The 15,843-nt window shown below is 48.0% G+C and overlaps 1 protein-coding gene across 9 annotated transcripts in view; it reads right to left on the bottom strand.

Moving 5' to 3' along the window:
• The window catches only part of LOC142764790 (uncharacterized), a 318,584-nt gene that overhangs the window by 241,897 nt on the left and 60,844 nt on the right, over nt 1-15,843 (bottom strand). For all 9 annotated transcript variants that reach the window (XM_075865312.1, XM_075865316.1, XM_075865317.1 and 6 more), the window contains exon 4: nt 1,558-1,596. In XM_075865312.1, coding sequence (XP_075721427.1) covers nt 1,558-1,596 — 39 coding nt within the window. The remainder of the gene's footprint in view (nt 1-1,557; nt 1,597-15,843) is intronic.

Genomic DNA, 15,843 nt, shown 5'->3' with positions numbered 1-15,843 from the left:
TGCAATTAAGCCTGTTTGACATGTGCAGCATCGCATAAAAAAAAACGCCAGGCCTGAGTGAAACGTGCAACACTGTCACTTCGAAAGCTTGAAGAGTGGCCTTTCAAAGGCTTTTTAAACACTTTCGAATAACTACAACAAGTACACTGGTTGGGTACTCACTACGCCATGAATAATTGTAATATTTTTGCAGTAGGTGGACACTCGCTATGCTGTTTTTGATCATTTCTCGGAGCGTTGTATCCGCTACAGGAATGGAATATTGTGAGATATATTCATACAGTGGCTGACAAAGTTAAGAAATTATGCTTGAAGTGGCTATGCGCCACAATCAATAGGTGAACAAGAACAAGCTTTTGTAATGGTCAGTTCATTGGACCCGAATTGACGCTATTCGCACTGTGTGACGCCTAGTTGTTTCTTTGATGTTCGAAAACTTTTTTATTACTCATATTAGCGCGATTATTTTTCTCACATATTTCCTACCTGACCCAGTTTTCAAATGAGTCTGAAGCGCCAGTGTGACTTAGTGGTAGAATACTGGGCTGACATGCAGAGGACCTGGGGTTACACCAATTCCGTCATTGGTGTTCTTTATTTACTGAGCTTTTTTTATTTTTTGCGATATTGACTACCAACACCTGCGGCGGCGGACCACTATGACGCCGTACGCCACCTGTGCTGAAGAGGTTTTGCTGTAAAAAAATCAGTCCCATAAACATGAAGTCACAATTATCGACAGTAAGAAATTATTCGCTCCGCAAAGTAAGCAAAATTGAAATCTAAATATCATTGTCTAAAAACGACTGCCTATACCTCTCAGTCCTCGTTGTAAACGCAGCCGTCCTCGACTTGTGAAGTGCACTTCGCCCCGACACAGACTAGGCCATCTACCCTTAACAGATATTGCCACGTTCCATTTTCCAAGTTTTTGTTATTACGTTTAATGAAGCATTCTCCAATTGAATGGGCCAGCGCATTGATGTGTTTTCAAAGACTAGTCCATATATTGACGCGACGAGAGGTCGTTGCTCAAGAAGGCCACTCTACGTGTAGTTGACTGTATTTTGTGCGGTTACTTCACATAAATAATTACTCTCTTCACAAGCATATACATGGGGAGGAGGGGAGGTCTCACGACATTCATATACAGGTACCCATTTTGCTCAAACTACCGCTGATAGTCACGTCATGCAGTAAAGCTGACGCCGGTGCTCTCACGCCCCCCTGTGGTGTTGGTGTGAATCCCCCCCTCGGAAAAGTCTGGCTACGCCTCAGTCGTAAACATGTCCTTAATTACAACAAATTGTTGCAATGCGTCATGAGCAACGTCGTCTGCCGATTAGCTGGCGTGTCGAATGAGAGACTTCACGAATAAATGAAAAACAACAGCAACTTATCACGCCTCATCGCGGTTTACGTTCACGCATACGCCGCATTTGCAGTCGTCGCGGTATTGTGAAAACGGCGTTCACCAGGCTCTCACTTTATCCCTCGGAAATCGCGAGACACGTGGGATAAAGAGGAACATCAAGGGTGAGCGTATGAAACACTTACCCTACTTGGACCAGGAATGGGACTTGAAGGTGGTGTAGGCTAAAAAGAGTACAACACGGTAACTTGAAATGCTAATTGGGAGCATACACATTAGCGCGATTGTATATATCCTTTTAACAAACGTATTCACAAAATTTCAGTAAAAATTGTTACCCATGCTATGGCGAAGACGCAATTACCGGGTGTTTACTCGCACGCGCCATTAAAGCATAAATATTAGAAACACTACAAATCTTCTGAAAGCTTCCTAGTGGCATTTGGCAGTAGCAGCGTGCTATAAGCGGAATTTTCTAGAGTGTGATAAGGTGGCTTGGATAACACCGCTCTTTAGTTTTATAGTTATGAAAAATGTACTGCATCGGTGACCTTGTGTACGTTACCTTATTTTAGGTATATAGCCTACGCGATGCAGTTGGCATAACGCGTCTCTTGCATAAACAGTTTCACAGTAAAAGCACGAGGTAAATACGAGTAGCTATTTGTCACCACCGGTGTGCCTCACCACTATCACTCAAAGTAAGAAAACAAAATATGGGGACATCTGTGATACCTTGAACATCGATGTTATGTGAAGTATTCAGAGGGAAGATGAGAGTGTGGTACTTTTTTGATGAGTGAAACATTGCAAAATGGCGCTAGAGAGAAAGACGTCTCCAAACATGCCCTTGACAAATCAATTGATGATAAAGGACAACTACCTAAGGATTCCTAAGGCAAGCTACAAAGTATAGCATCTAAGCGAACACACCAGTTTAGCATGGATGTTGGTTATCTTGTTGATTCGCAGTGCGAAAATTTTACTTTCAAAGGTATTCCTGTGGTTTCTTCGCAAACGTGGAAGGACACTATGTGTTTCGACGAAGAAGTCGTGATTACAAATTTGGGTAATCAGGTGAATTTAGGCATTTACACAGGTCGGGCGTACGTAAAGAGGACAGCGTTCAAGTCATCATTATATTTTTTTAACTTTAAACATAAAACCACCATGCCAACAAACTTCTTTAAGGCTTAACACATATCAGTGTGTGATGATGTGCATTGTGTGGCCCGTGACGGGGCGAAGAGGGAACGGCAGTTCTGCTCTGCGGTACGCCTTGGAGGCGAAGACGAGGAAAAGGAAGTGCGAGCGGGGCGTGCGGCTCGGGCAGTTGGAGCGTGACACAGTTCAAACGGCAGCTGCTGGTCGGCGGTTCGGGTCGCGACATCGCTTAACCAGGCGTCCGGCAGCCTTGCGGACCTGGTGAGCTGGCTTCCTGCTTCGGGCTGCGCCACTCAACCAGGTGTCCGGCAGCCTTGCGGAACTGGTGAGCTGGCTTCCCGCTCTGTGGCCGGCGCTGACACGGGGACCAGCAGCATAGTCTGTTCGTGGCCTGAGGTCCTGGGAACCGAGTGGTGGCACGAGGTGGCCGCGGCTCATGTTGGCGACGGGCCATTAACCTGCACTGCAGTGGCCTGGTGATCTACCGGCCTGCAGCACCACCATCACCACCACCACCACCTCACCACGGTCAAGGCAGCGTGACTGCACAAGGAACACCGGTGACGACCGACCTCGCCGCAGCGGCAACAGTCATAACGGCGAGTAGGACAGTTCGTGTGCCGAGGCGCGTAGGACGTTTGGCATGTGAATAAGGAACGCTATAGTGTGTTATGTGTGAATTGTAAGAGTTATCGGTTGTGGTAAAGTCTGTGTTGTGTGTACAGAGTCACCTGACTGCCGGTTGATTTATTCCGGATCCTGGGCCCACATTACACCATAACAAACTTGGCGAGCCTGCCAGGATCCCGCCAGTAACATCTAGAACGCGGGAATCGCCAGTCAGGTGTATGCACGCAGCACAAGACGAGAGACATGGATCTCGATAAGTTAGCGGCTGTAGCAGCTCTGTTAGGCTTGTCTGGTGCGGAACTTCGCGAATGGATTGAGCGAGAGCAAGTTAGGCAGAGAGATGAGCGCGCAGCTGAGAGAGAAGAGGCCAAAGAAGCAGCCGAGAGACAACGGTCAGCGGACGAGAGGCAACGGTTAGCAGACGAGAGGCAGCTGCAAATCCTCCAACTTAAGCTCCAGCTTCAGCAAAGTGCTCAAAGTCAGCCATCTGCGGCGGCAGCACTCGCCCCATCGGCAAACCCGTCATGCCTGAATCCGCAGAAGTTACTACCGCTATTTGACGAGCGACGCGATGACCTGCACGCTATTTGCAGAGGTTTGAACGCGTGGCTACTGGGCAAGAATGGCGAAGAGATAAATGGGGAGTAGCCGTAAGCATGTGCTTAACTGGTGAGGCACTCACTGTCATTGGTCGAATGACTGCTGACGAGGCCCTTGACTATGATAAAGTGAAAAAAGCCCTACCTCAGCGCTTCAGATTCACGGCACAAGGATATAAAGACAAATTTCGGAAAGCCAGGCCTGAAGATGGCGAAACAGGGAAACAACTAGCAGCAAGCATCTCGAGTTATTTTGATAACTGGATTGAGATGGCTGATGTGCCCAAAACATTTGGGGTTCTTCGTGACCATGTTATAGCCGAGCAATTCTTGCGTTGCTGTAATCCGAAGCTGGCCATCTTCCTGAAAGAGAGGGAATGCAAAACCCTTACATCCCTTTCAGAGTGCACCGACCGCTTTCTCGAAGCACAGGGAGTCAATAACATTGGTAAAATTGCAGATGATACAAAGGAGGCAAATAAACCTGGTGCTATGTCACAGTACAAACAGCCGAGTTGCTTTCTGTGTCACCGCAAAGGACATAGCGCTCCAGATTGTCGTGCGGTTCCGAAAGAGTCTGTGAAATGCAAAACATGTGGGCGGCTTGGCCACAAAGCCACCGATTGCAAGGATCAGAGCAAAGACATGTCGGTGTCTTGTGCCATGAGAGAACAGAAAAAACAGGATTACTTCCCTATGGCCAAGTCCAAGGATGAGACATGCGCTGCTGAATGCCCCAAGAAGTGCGAGAACCAACCTATGTTCTTAGTCGACAACATGCCAGTGGTTGAAGGACGGGTGCTTGGACAACGCGCACGTGTCTTACGAGACACAGGGAGCAACACGACCATCGTCCGACGCGAGTTCGTGCCGGATCGATGCCTGACCGGGAAGACGGCAAGAGTTATGCTTTTGGATGGAAAGGCCAAGGAACTACCGGAAGCAAACATACAGATACACACGCCCTACTTCGATGGTGATGTAAACGCTTTATGCATGACTAACCCTTTGTACGACCTCGTGCTCGGCAATATTCCAGGAGTAAAAGGACCACAGGAGCCAGATACTACCTCGGAGTACTCTGACGCCCTGTTCCCTGAATCGACTGGTTCGAGCAAAATCCCGGCATGCTGGGAAAAGTCAACCTTGCTTTCTGCCATCGTCCGGACGCAGGGGAAGACGGAGAGTATGATGAAGATTCCGCTAGTTGGTTCGCTAGAAGTGACCCGAGTGCAGCTAACTGAGAGCCAAAAAGACGACCCAAGTCTGAAGAGTTGCATCAGCAAGATTAGGAAGGAGTTTCACTCCAATAAAGACACGACGTACCAATTTTCTGAAGAGGCTGGTCTACTGTATCGACATTACCGCCTTTCTACGGGGAGGACCTTTAGGCAAGTAGTCGTGCCAAGGACACTTCGACAACACATGTTGAAGGTTGCACACGAGGGCATTATGGCTGGTCACCAAGGCGTGCGACGTACCACAGACCACATCCTTGGGGATTTTTACTGGCCAGGTATGCATGACGAAATCAGACGGTTTGTCAAGTCGTGCGACGTCTGCCAGAGGACAACGCAGAAAGGGAAAGTCGGAGTCGCTCCGTTGGGCAACATGCCTCTCATACAGACACCATTCCAAAGAGTCGCCATTGACCTGATCGGACCGTTATCTCCTTGATCAGATAAGGGAAACCGCTATGTGCTTACCCTCATTGACTTCGCTACTCGCTATCCTGACGCAGTAGCCATACCCAGCATCGACGCACTCAGTATTGCAGAAGCCCTCCTTGAAATATTTTCCCGAGTGGGCCTGCCTCGAGAAGTGGTTACCGATCAAGGTAGAAGTTTCACGTCGGAACTCATGAAAGAAGTGGGCCGACTACTAACTGTAAAGTTTTTTCGTACCACCCCATATCATGCCATGGCCAATGGATTGGTCGAAAAATTCAACGGTACGCTGAAGGCCATGCTCAAAAGGGTGTGTCAGGAGAAGCCGCGGTCATGGGATCGCTACATTGCTTCTCTTCTCTTCGCTTATCGCGAAGTACCGCAAGCCAGCTTGGGCTTTTCACCATTTGAGTTAATCTACGGCAGACATGTGCGTGGACCTTTGAGTGTTTTAAGAGAGCTGTGGACGAACGAGAACATTGAGGATGAATTGCGAACAACGTACACTTACCTTGTGGACCTTCGAAACCGACTCGAACACACCTGTAACCTCGCTCATGAAGAGCTTGGTAAAGCACGTGACAAGCAAAAGCTTTATTACGACCGTAAGACCCGCCACAGAAGGCTACGGCCCGGTGACAAGGTTTTAATTCTCCTTCCTACAGACACCAATAAGCTTCTCATGCAGTGGAAGGGCCCGTTTAAAGTTGCTGAAGCCAAGAATGATGTTGATTATGCAATTGACTTAGGGCAGAGCATCAAGGTCTTCCACGTGAATATGCTGAAGAAGTATGAGGAAAGAGAAATAACGTCTCCTCATCAGGTGGCTGCAGTGAATACTACAAGTGCAACACCTGGGGAAGAGGCGAACAGTGAGAGCAACGACTCTGAGGATACCATCCCCTCTCTCAGTCTATGCCAAACACAAACGGCATCAGACGTCAAGATATCGCCCAAACTGCAGACAGACCAACTTCAACAAGTTCGACAATTGTGCGAAGAGTTTGCTGACATATTTTCGGACCTTCCCGGCAAGACACAACTTGTCAAATGCTCTCTTGACCTCGTCATCGAAAAGCCGGTTCACGTGCCTCAGTACCCGATTCCTCTAGCGCTGCGTGAGAACGTCGAAAAAGAGGTACAGGAGATGCTTCGAATGGGCATAATCGAGAAATCAAAGTCGCCATATCATGCGCCGATCGTTGTCGTCAAGAAGCCCGACAACACCATACGGTTGTGCATTGACTTTAGGGAGCTGAACAAGACCTTGGTTTTCGACAGTGAGCCAATTCCGAGAATTGATGTTGTTCTAGCTTTTGTGGGGAAACAGAAATTTTTCTCGAAATTCCATTTCACGAAGGGCTATTGGCAAGTGCCCATGGCTCCAGACAGTCGTGAAAAGACGGCATTTTCAAGCATGTCGGGGCTCTACCACTTCAAATACATGCCTTTTGGGATTAAGACTGCCCCAGCGATATTTGCACGCCTTATGAGGAGAGTTCTAGGCGATTTGCCGAATGTGCATCATTATTTTGACGATGTGGTCATCGCTACTAGCACATGGCATGAACATATGGAAGCCTTACGACTTGTCTTCGAAAGAATCCGCAATGCAAACCTCACAATCAAACCGAGCAAGTGTGAGATCGGAGAGCGTACCATTACATTCCTCGGACATTGCATTGGCGAGGCGAAGGTAGAACCAATGCTGAAAACGCTGGACAAGATCCTAGCCGCCAAGCGCCCCACGACGAAGAAAGCTGTACAATTCTTTCTCGGTCTTACGGGCTATTACAGGCAGTTCATTCCGAACTACGCAGAAATTTCCAAGCCCTTGACTGACCTTACGAAGAAAGGCCAACATCACATCGTATCGTGGGGACCGACGCAAGAAAAAGCATTCACCGTGCTGAAAGACAAGCTCGCCGCAAGTCCCATACTGCAAACACCGGATCTTTCGAAGCCTTTCGTGCTCCGTACTGATGCCTCAAGCACAAGCATCGGCGCAGTGCTTCTGCAAAACAGTGGGGACGATATTTTACATCCGGTTGCTTATGCTAGTCGCAATCTGCTGCCTAGAGAGGCCCGCTATTCCACAATAGAGCGTGAATGCTTAGCGCTCGTGTGGGCTGTTCAGAAGTTCCACAGTTACTTATGCGGCAAACCCTTCATTATTCAGTGCGACCACCAGCCACTCCGGTACTTGCAGTCAGCCAAACACGTCAATAATCGAGTGTTACGATGGAGCTTACTAATGCAAGAGTACAGCTTTACCGTAGAATACATAAAAGGCTCAGACAATGTAGGAGCGGACTACTTAGGTCGCATCTGAATTGCTCTAATATTTCTCCACTTGTGTATTTTTCATGTGTTTTTTTTATCACGTACTGTGTGGATCACAACCATTCGGATTCGTGTGAACTTGTTCCCTCTTTACAAACGCGCCTGCACTTTTGCCTACTCACCGCCTGGCATGGACTGGTATAGTTGCTCACAACTATCTTAAGTGGGGGGTGGTGTGATGATGTGGATTGTGTGGCCCGTGACGGGGCGAAGAGGGAACGGCAGTTCTGCTCTGCGGTACGCCTTGGAGGCGAAGACGAAGAAAAGGAAGCGCGAGCGGGGCGTGCGGCTCGGGCAGTTGGAGCGTGACACAGTTCGAACGGCAGCTGCTGGTCGGCGGTTCGGGTCGCGACATCGCTTAACCAGGCGTCCGGCAGCCTTGCGGACCTGGTGAGCTGGCTTCCTGCTTCGGGCTGCGTCACTCAACCAGGTGTCCGGCAGCCTTGCGGACCTGGTGAGCTGGCTTCCCGCTCTGTGGCCGGCGCTGACACGGGACCAGCAGCATAGTCTGTTAGTGGCCTGAGGTCCTGGGGCCCGAGTGGTGGCACGAGGTGGCCGCGGCTCATGTTGGCGACGGGCCATTAACCTGCACTGCAGTGGCCTGGTGATCTACCGGCCTGCAGCACCACCATCACCACCACCACCACCTCACCACGGTCAAGGCAGCGTGACTGCACAAGGAACACCGGTGACGACCGACCTCGCCGCAGCGGCAACAGTCATAACGGCGAGTAGGAGAGTTCATGTGCCGAGGCGCGTAGGACGTTTGGCATGTAAGTAAGGAACGCTATAGTGTGTTGTGTGTGAATTGTAAGAGTTATCGGTTGTGTTAAATTCTGTTTTCTGTGTACAGAGTCACCTGACTGCCGGTTGATTTATTCCGGATCCTGGGACCACATTACACCATAACACAGTGTTTGTGTTTCGAGGAAGATCTGCCCAGGTGCAGCATTCTAGAAAGAAAGTGGTATTTTCCACGACAAAACAAGAAACTACAATACAGCTGTAAACTACTGTTTGTTAACTTGTTTTAAGCAATCAAGCTTATGTTCATCATGCAATCAAGGTTATGTTCTACCTTGAATAGATGAAGCGACCCAAGGTAACAACGAACCAAGGAAACAGCGAGAACAAACGATAAGTAGTAAGGGGTTAAAATTTGCACGCTTTACAGAGCCCAACGAACTATAAGTTTACTGAAGGAAGGCGTGGGAGCAGGCTAGTTGGTATTCTATTTCTTAAACAGCTGAAGCACGAAAACGTAACAACGGACTAAGACAACAAACAACTGTCCACATTGTTTTCTTTCCTTTCTTATTTTTGTGCTTCAGCTGTTTAAGGCATAGAAAATCAACTAGCCCGCTCCCACAACTTGCTTCAGCATGCTCCACCACAGCAATATAGACCTCATACCATGCACTGAGTTTGACAACAAAGCTCCGGCAGTCATTTATCATTCTCCGTATGCAATTTCGGGAGCCTAATATATAAGCATGACCGTTTTTGTGCTTTCCTCCCTAATGGTACTGATGATATCAATTTGGGAACGGAAACATCAATGTCTGGCGATTTGTAGTACATTTAGCTGTCTATGTCTAAAACATAACATAATTTAGGCAAGATAAAACGGCCTCGCGCGCTGGTGGAATGTTGTACACTATAATAAAAATAGCTGGCGTCACGTGTTATTGTAACTGACAAGTGCCTTCAAATTTCGTAGGTAGCACTCCGCTCCTCAGTAGCTGTAACCTTTGTAATTAGTGTCTGCTATCGTGCGCCAGATACTACACACTGTTTCCGCAGTGCCTACACAACTTTGTAGTACAGTGTGCAACAAATTTCAAATTCCACTACTACTTACCGCTGCTGATTTTAATCATTCCAATATGAACTGGTGGGCATGCATGGTAATCAGCGACAGAAGAAAATGAGAGAGTCAGACGTTTTCGCTTGTGCTTCCTTTGTTCAACTTTAGTCAAATTGTTTATGTGCGCACGCTTGGGCAATCAATTGTCATTTCTTGCTTAGTGCTCATACAAGTACCATATGTATTAACGTGTTAAAATGCGCCATCGATGACAAAAATCTACCACTGTCAACTTCAAATATTTAAGGAAAAACACGTCATACACAAAAAAACTTTGACTACTGGCTTAACGCGATGTCATGTATAGGAAAAGCAGCTTAACAAGCCTTCCTAAGTCGAACATTGCATCACACGGAGGATCACAAAAACTCGCCAATCAACGTGACGGGTTCCATCCTCACCTACCACTACAAAACGTCACGATATTACAAAATAAGCAGATCTTAGACTCAAAAACGAGAGATGTCTGTGGCCTTCTCACCCTATATTTCAGCAAAGTATTTGACACCTCCTTTAACCACCTACAACTGGAATTCTCAGCCAGTTGCGGCCACGGTAAAAACTTCCATGCATACATTCGTTTTTTTCTGCAAGACAGAAAAGCCCAACTATGGGTATCACAATACTTTTTCGACAGAGACGCGGCAGTAATTTATGCGCTCCCCTTCAACAAACAATGTTTAAACTACTAAACTCAGTATAAAGACTGTCGGAAAGCAACAAAAACGTCAGGTAGGCGCGGAAGGCACAGAACTGTCACAGCGAAAGTTAGAAGAACGGCGTTTCAAGGTCTTTTCTAAACATTTATTGTGTAAATGCTGCAAGGACCTTTGCTGGGTTGCCACAAGGGCAGTAATAATCTTAACTTCTGAGTAATGGGCCAGCAATCACTATGCTTGCCTTCGGCATTCTTCTGAAGAGCGTGGTATCCGCTAAACACTTCCACGAAATATTGTGGCGATAGCTCATGCAGTCACTGACGACGATGAGGAATTATGCCTGAAGTGGATAAAACACTTTATCACTTATATTACCACGAATCTTTTTCCGACATCAAGCTGGCCTAAGGGAACTTTGCGAACAACTTTCAAGCCGCGGCGTGGCTCAGCGGTAGAATACGACCTGGCCCACCGCGGAACCGGGTTCGAACCCCACCATGTCCTCAGTACTCTTTATTTATAGAATATTTTTTTCAATTCTGGTTACAGACAACGGCGGTGGTGCGGGCGGTTGGGGTGGCAGCAGCAGCGGACAACTACGGCAACATGCGTGACCAGACTTTTGAGTTCATATTAGCTTTCACTGTAAAACTCTGCGACATCGATAACATTATTTATGCTGTATACGGAGATGACATCACCACCTGATGCCCAGAAGGCCCACTGGTGCAAGTAGAGCAGGCTATTCAAGCCGCTCTCTATGCCACAAAAGCCCATCTACAAAATACCGCACTGCGACTGCCACCCACAAAATCAGAATTGCTGCTGTTCTGGCAATCTCGACAAGGCGTTCGTAGTGTGATCCCCGGATACCTGCTACTTATAGCGCTACAAGCCAAAGACGACCAATGACTACCCCGCATTGACTCCATATGCATTCTCGGCCTTTTAGTCGAGGCCAGCGGCTGCCTTGCATGAAAAATAGCAAACATGACCGCTTAAACGAAAAACAAGCTCCGAGAATTCAGCTAGTCTCAGGTACCAAGCACTGCCTTCTGTGTTTCAAGTACGCTTTCCTTGTGAGCCACATTGACTGGGTCACCTCTAACGACTACTTTAAAAACGTAGAAAAGGCGAAGGTAAAGGCATTCATGCGTGAAGGCATTGAATAAGCCCTCGGCCTACACAAACCTCGAGTACTTCCCGTCTCGGCATGCACAGCGGCATCGATCAAGTTATTGGAGCCCAGACCACGCCTCAAGTGCTCCACCTCCGTTCCAAGGCTGGCCACCTACCTCTAAGCGAGGTCGGCGCATTCCCAAACGCCATCTTTGAATGCGCCCTAGCCCTGCCGAGCTATTGTAGAGCTATCTACAAGTAAAAGCAATTCATAAGAAATGTCCCTTCACAATACTGCAAAGGCAGATGCCTGGCCTGTGCTTGCGTGATGCTTGACCGCATCGCAGCGAATCGCAACTCGACAGTGTTCATCAATGCGGCAAAATAGACAAACATCTCGATCAGTGCACTCGCGGTGGTATATGGTGACGAATCCTTACGCTAAGCCTTCTCGGTTAGGCGAGCAATGAGCACCATAGCCGAGCAGATTGTTATAGCTTCCGATACGATCGACCCTTCGCACACGAGCGTTCTCACAGACTCCTGCGCCGCCGTTCGTGCTTACGAAAGCCACATTATCGCTTGTGAAGCAGCTCTCGTTTTGAAATTATGCATGCAAGTGCACGAAAAACTTGCACTACCTGTATTGGTTCTGTGCCCTCGTGAACAAAGACGCCTACTCACCGTAACTCAATATTAAAAAAGAAGCTCTCTTCAAGAAAAATGAAAATTTTTATATTAACCAAATGCAAAAAAAACGTAGCAACCCTCATCCGGGACCAACATGGCAACTACTGCGACAAGCTTGGCCTGCAGAACGAGCGTCTGACAGACCTCGAAGCCGTCGTCGCAAAGAATGCCTTTTCACTGATCTAAGGTTGCATGAAAGGTTGTGCAAACAGCCCCACATCCAAGATAAGCATCTAAATAAGGAGTCGGGTATATCTTAAGCATGAATGCATATTAGTAAAAGTTTGAGCCTGCAGCCGGTGAAGTACGACCACCTCCTTTTGTACGAATAACTCTGGTGGGAGTTGGTATTGTTGCCATTGGTGTATGCAACTTGGCATGACTTCAAGATACATGAGGAGCGGGGGACTCAACTATATTGTTACGATTGGGCGTGTTTATTGAAGAGCGAATGGCGAAGTGTAGCCACGCCGACACTAGGCTGCTCTCAAACAGACCACTTCCTTCTCCTCTTCCTTTTTTCACACGTTGCCGCTTCAGCGTAAGACTCCCACTTTCCCATACGAAGCCCCCTGGGCAAGAATTAATCACGAGGATGAAAGCGCTTTAGGCGGGCGACGGTAACAAGGCGAGTGACGTGAACGTCTGTCTAGAACGGTAGCCAGGACAAATGATACGAGCGATTGAGTATGTCACATCACTTAGGCGACCGACGATGACAAAACGACCGGTGTAACAAGCCAGGAACTTCTGGTACAGACCACGCTTGCGAAAGGGTGTCCGTAGCCATCCTTTTTGTAATTTTTCGGAAAACACGTTCTTGTGCTATGAATCATAGGCAAACTTGGAGCGGTCTTGGATGGCCAAGGTACGGAGCTGAGCTAGGCGACGTGCTTCTTCCGCGTGGCAGTGAGTCTGAGCAATGGAAGAGTCCTCATGCGCATTAAATCGCAGAACGGTGTCAAGAAAGTGGCGGGGGGTCTGACATAAAAAAGATAGATTGGACGGTAGCCAGAGGTTTTATGCTTTGCCGTGTTATAAGCGTAGGTGATAAATCGCAAGATGTCATCCCAGTTCTTGTGCCTAGAGTCAACGTATACTAAATTATTGTTGGTAAACGTTTTGTTAGTGCATTAGATGAGACCATTTGTCGGTGGGTGATATGTGGTTGAGTGACGAAACTGGCAAGCACAGAGACGCAAGAGTTTTTCTACAACATCGGCTACAAATTGTCGACTCCGATCACTCAGAATAATCCGAGGCGGTCCGTGGCGCAGTATCAAAAAAGAGAGGAGGAACCTTTGATACATCTATGGCCGTTGCTGTTGGTAGCGCTTCAGTTTCCACATAACGTGTCTTGTGGTGTAAGCAGACTATGATGCAATGGTTGTTGTTCAATGAGCGTTGAAACGGACCGAGAAGATCCACTCCAACTATTTCAAAAGGAGACGAGGACGACATCAAGCGGTGGAGGAGACCAACCGGTGTAGTATTTGGTCGCTTGACTTGCTGGCATTTGTCACAACTAGCCACATACGTTTATGTATTGCGTCGCATGGTAGGCCAGTAGAATCGAGCCAGCATGCGGTGGTACATTTTGGCGTACCCCAGGAACCCCGCTGATGCGTCATCGTGAATAGCATAGAGTACGTGTGTTCTCAAATTTTTGCCAACCACTAGAAGAAGGCGGGCACCATCAGCTGCGTAATTTTGTTTGTAAAGCTCCGCCATGGTGGTCTAGTGGCTAAGGTACTCGGATGCTGACCCGCCGGTCGCGGGTTCAAATCCTGGCTGTGGCGGCTGCATTTTCGATGGAGGCGGAAATGTTTTGGGCCCGTGTGCTCAAATGTGGCTGCAAGTTAAGGAACCCTAGGTGGTCGAAATTTCCAGAGCCCTCTACTACGGCGTCTCTCATAATCATATGGTGCTTTTGGGACGTTAAACCCCACATATCTATCTATCTAATTTTGTTTGTAAAGTAAGCCATCACGGACAATAAAGGCATGGCTACCTGTCGGTTGAGTGGCTGAGTAAAAGAAATAATCGAAGCTGCGGTCACTGCGCTGTTCTTCTCGGAAGGTAGTGAGGTGAGGAAAAGCGGTATCGTCGATGGTAGGTAGAAAATCGTCAAAATTGTCGGCGTCACATAGCGTTGTTGGTAGGGGAATTAACGCGAGACAGTCGGCGTCTGCATGATGGCGACCACTCTTGTATCATATTGTAAAGTTCAATTCCTGCAAACGTTGCGCCAATCGCGCGAGGCGATCAGAAGGATCACGGTGACCAACCAACCAACATAGTGAATGGTGGTCAGTCGCTATCGTGACCTGGCATCCGTAGAGATATGGGCGGAACTTATGCACAGCAAGAACCACAGTGAGGCACTCTTGTTCAGTAAGAGTGTAAATCTTCTCGGCCTTGCTCAACGAATGACTGGCGTACGAGATGACATGGTCGGCGACATCGATTCGCTTGATGAGCACGGCGCCGAGACCGATGCCACTCGCGTTGGGGTTCACTTCTGTCATAATAGATAGGTCGAAATGGTGAGTGTGGGTCCAGACGTGAGAAGGAAGTTAAGTTCATGAAACGAGGCACCACACTCCGTTGTCCAGATGAAATCCTTATCTTTGCAAAGTAGTGAAGTCAATGGCTAGGTAGTATCAGCAAACTTGAACAAATAGGTGTAAGTATAAACAGAGACCCAGAAAACTCCTTAGTTCACGTTGTGACTGCGGTTATTTGAAACAGGCAACTGCAGCGACCTTCTGAGGCCAGGGCGCACCCCGTGTTTGTCTACAACATGGCCAAGTGCAAGTGCTTCTCGCTTACCGAAGAGACATTTCTTGGAGTTCAGGGTAGGAGCAGCTTGTCCAAGGCATAGTAAATCAACGTCAAGTCGATGGTTGTGTTCAGCAAAAGTGCGTCCGAAATGACGATGTCGTCAAGGTAACATAAACAAATCTCTAATTTGAAACGACAGAGTACCATGTCCGTAAACATTTCCAATGTTGCCGGGGCGTCGCACGAACCAAACAGCATAGCATTGAATTCAAACAAGTCATCTGGCGTGACAAAAGCAGTTTTCTCTTTGTCGTCGGAATGCATAGGTACCTGCCAAAAGCCCGATCAGAGATCCAAAGATGAGAAGTAGGATGCCGAATGAAGACAGTCGATAACGTCATTCACGCGGGGAATCGGATACACATCTTTTTTCGTCACCGAACTTAGACGCCGGTAGTCAAGGCAAAACCTCAAGGACCCGTTTTTTTTCTTCACGGGAATGACCGGTGCAGCCCAGGAGCTAGGAAAGTCTTGGAAGACACCCTTAGCCAAAATGTCTTCCACCTGTTCAGCAATCACCTTGGGCTCCGATGCAGGCACATGGTATGGTTTCTGCCTGATGGAATGCATGGACCCCGTGTCAATCCAGTGGCGAGCCCGCGTATTGGAAACACGAACTTTGGTAGTGTCGTGGGTGAAATCAAACAATGAAGCCTGCCTGCTAAGGACGCTGACCAGGGCTTGACGCTTCTCATGGGGTAGTGCCTTGCTGATTAGGTTCACAAATGGCGAAGAGTGTTTGAGGCCACAAAGGCTAGTCTCATGTGCCCGGGATTATTTCGAGGCGTGATTGCTTAAGGCGTCAATATTAAGGCTCGTATCCGCCTCAAACGAGGCAAGTCACATATCACTTGGAAGCACAACAAACTGGTTAGTCAAAGTTGACACC

Source organism: Rhipicephalus microplus, chromosome 6 (assembly GCF_043290135.1).
Source record: "Rhipicephalus microplus isolate Deutch F79 chromosome 6, USDA_Rmic, whole genome shotgun sequence".
NCBI lineage: Eukaryota > Metazoa > Arthropoda > Arachnida > Ixodida > Ixodidae > Rhipicephalus > Rhipicephalus microplus.
This window is presented reverse-complemented; position numbering and strand designations above follow the sequence as displayed.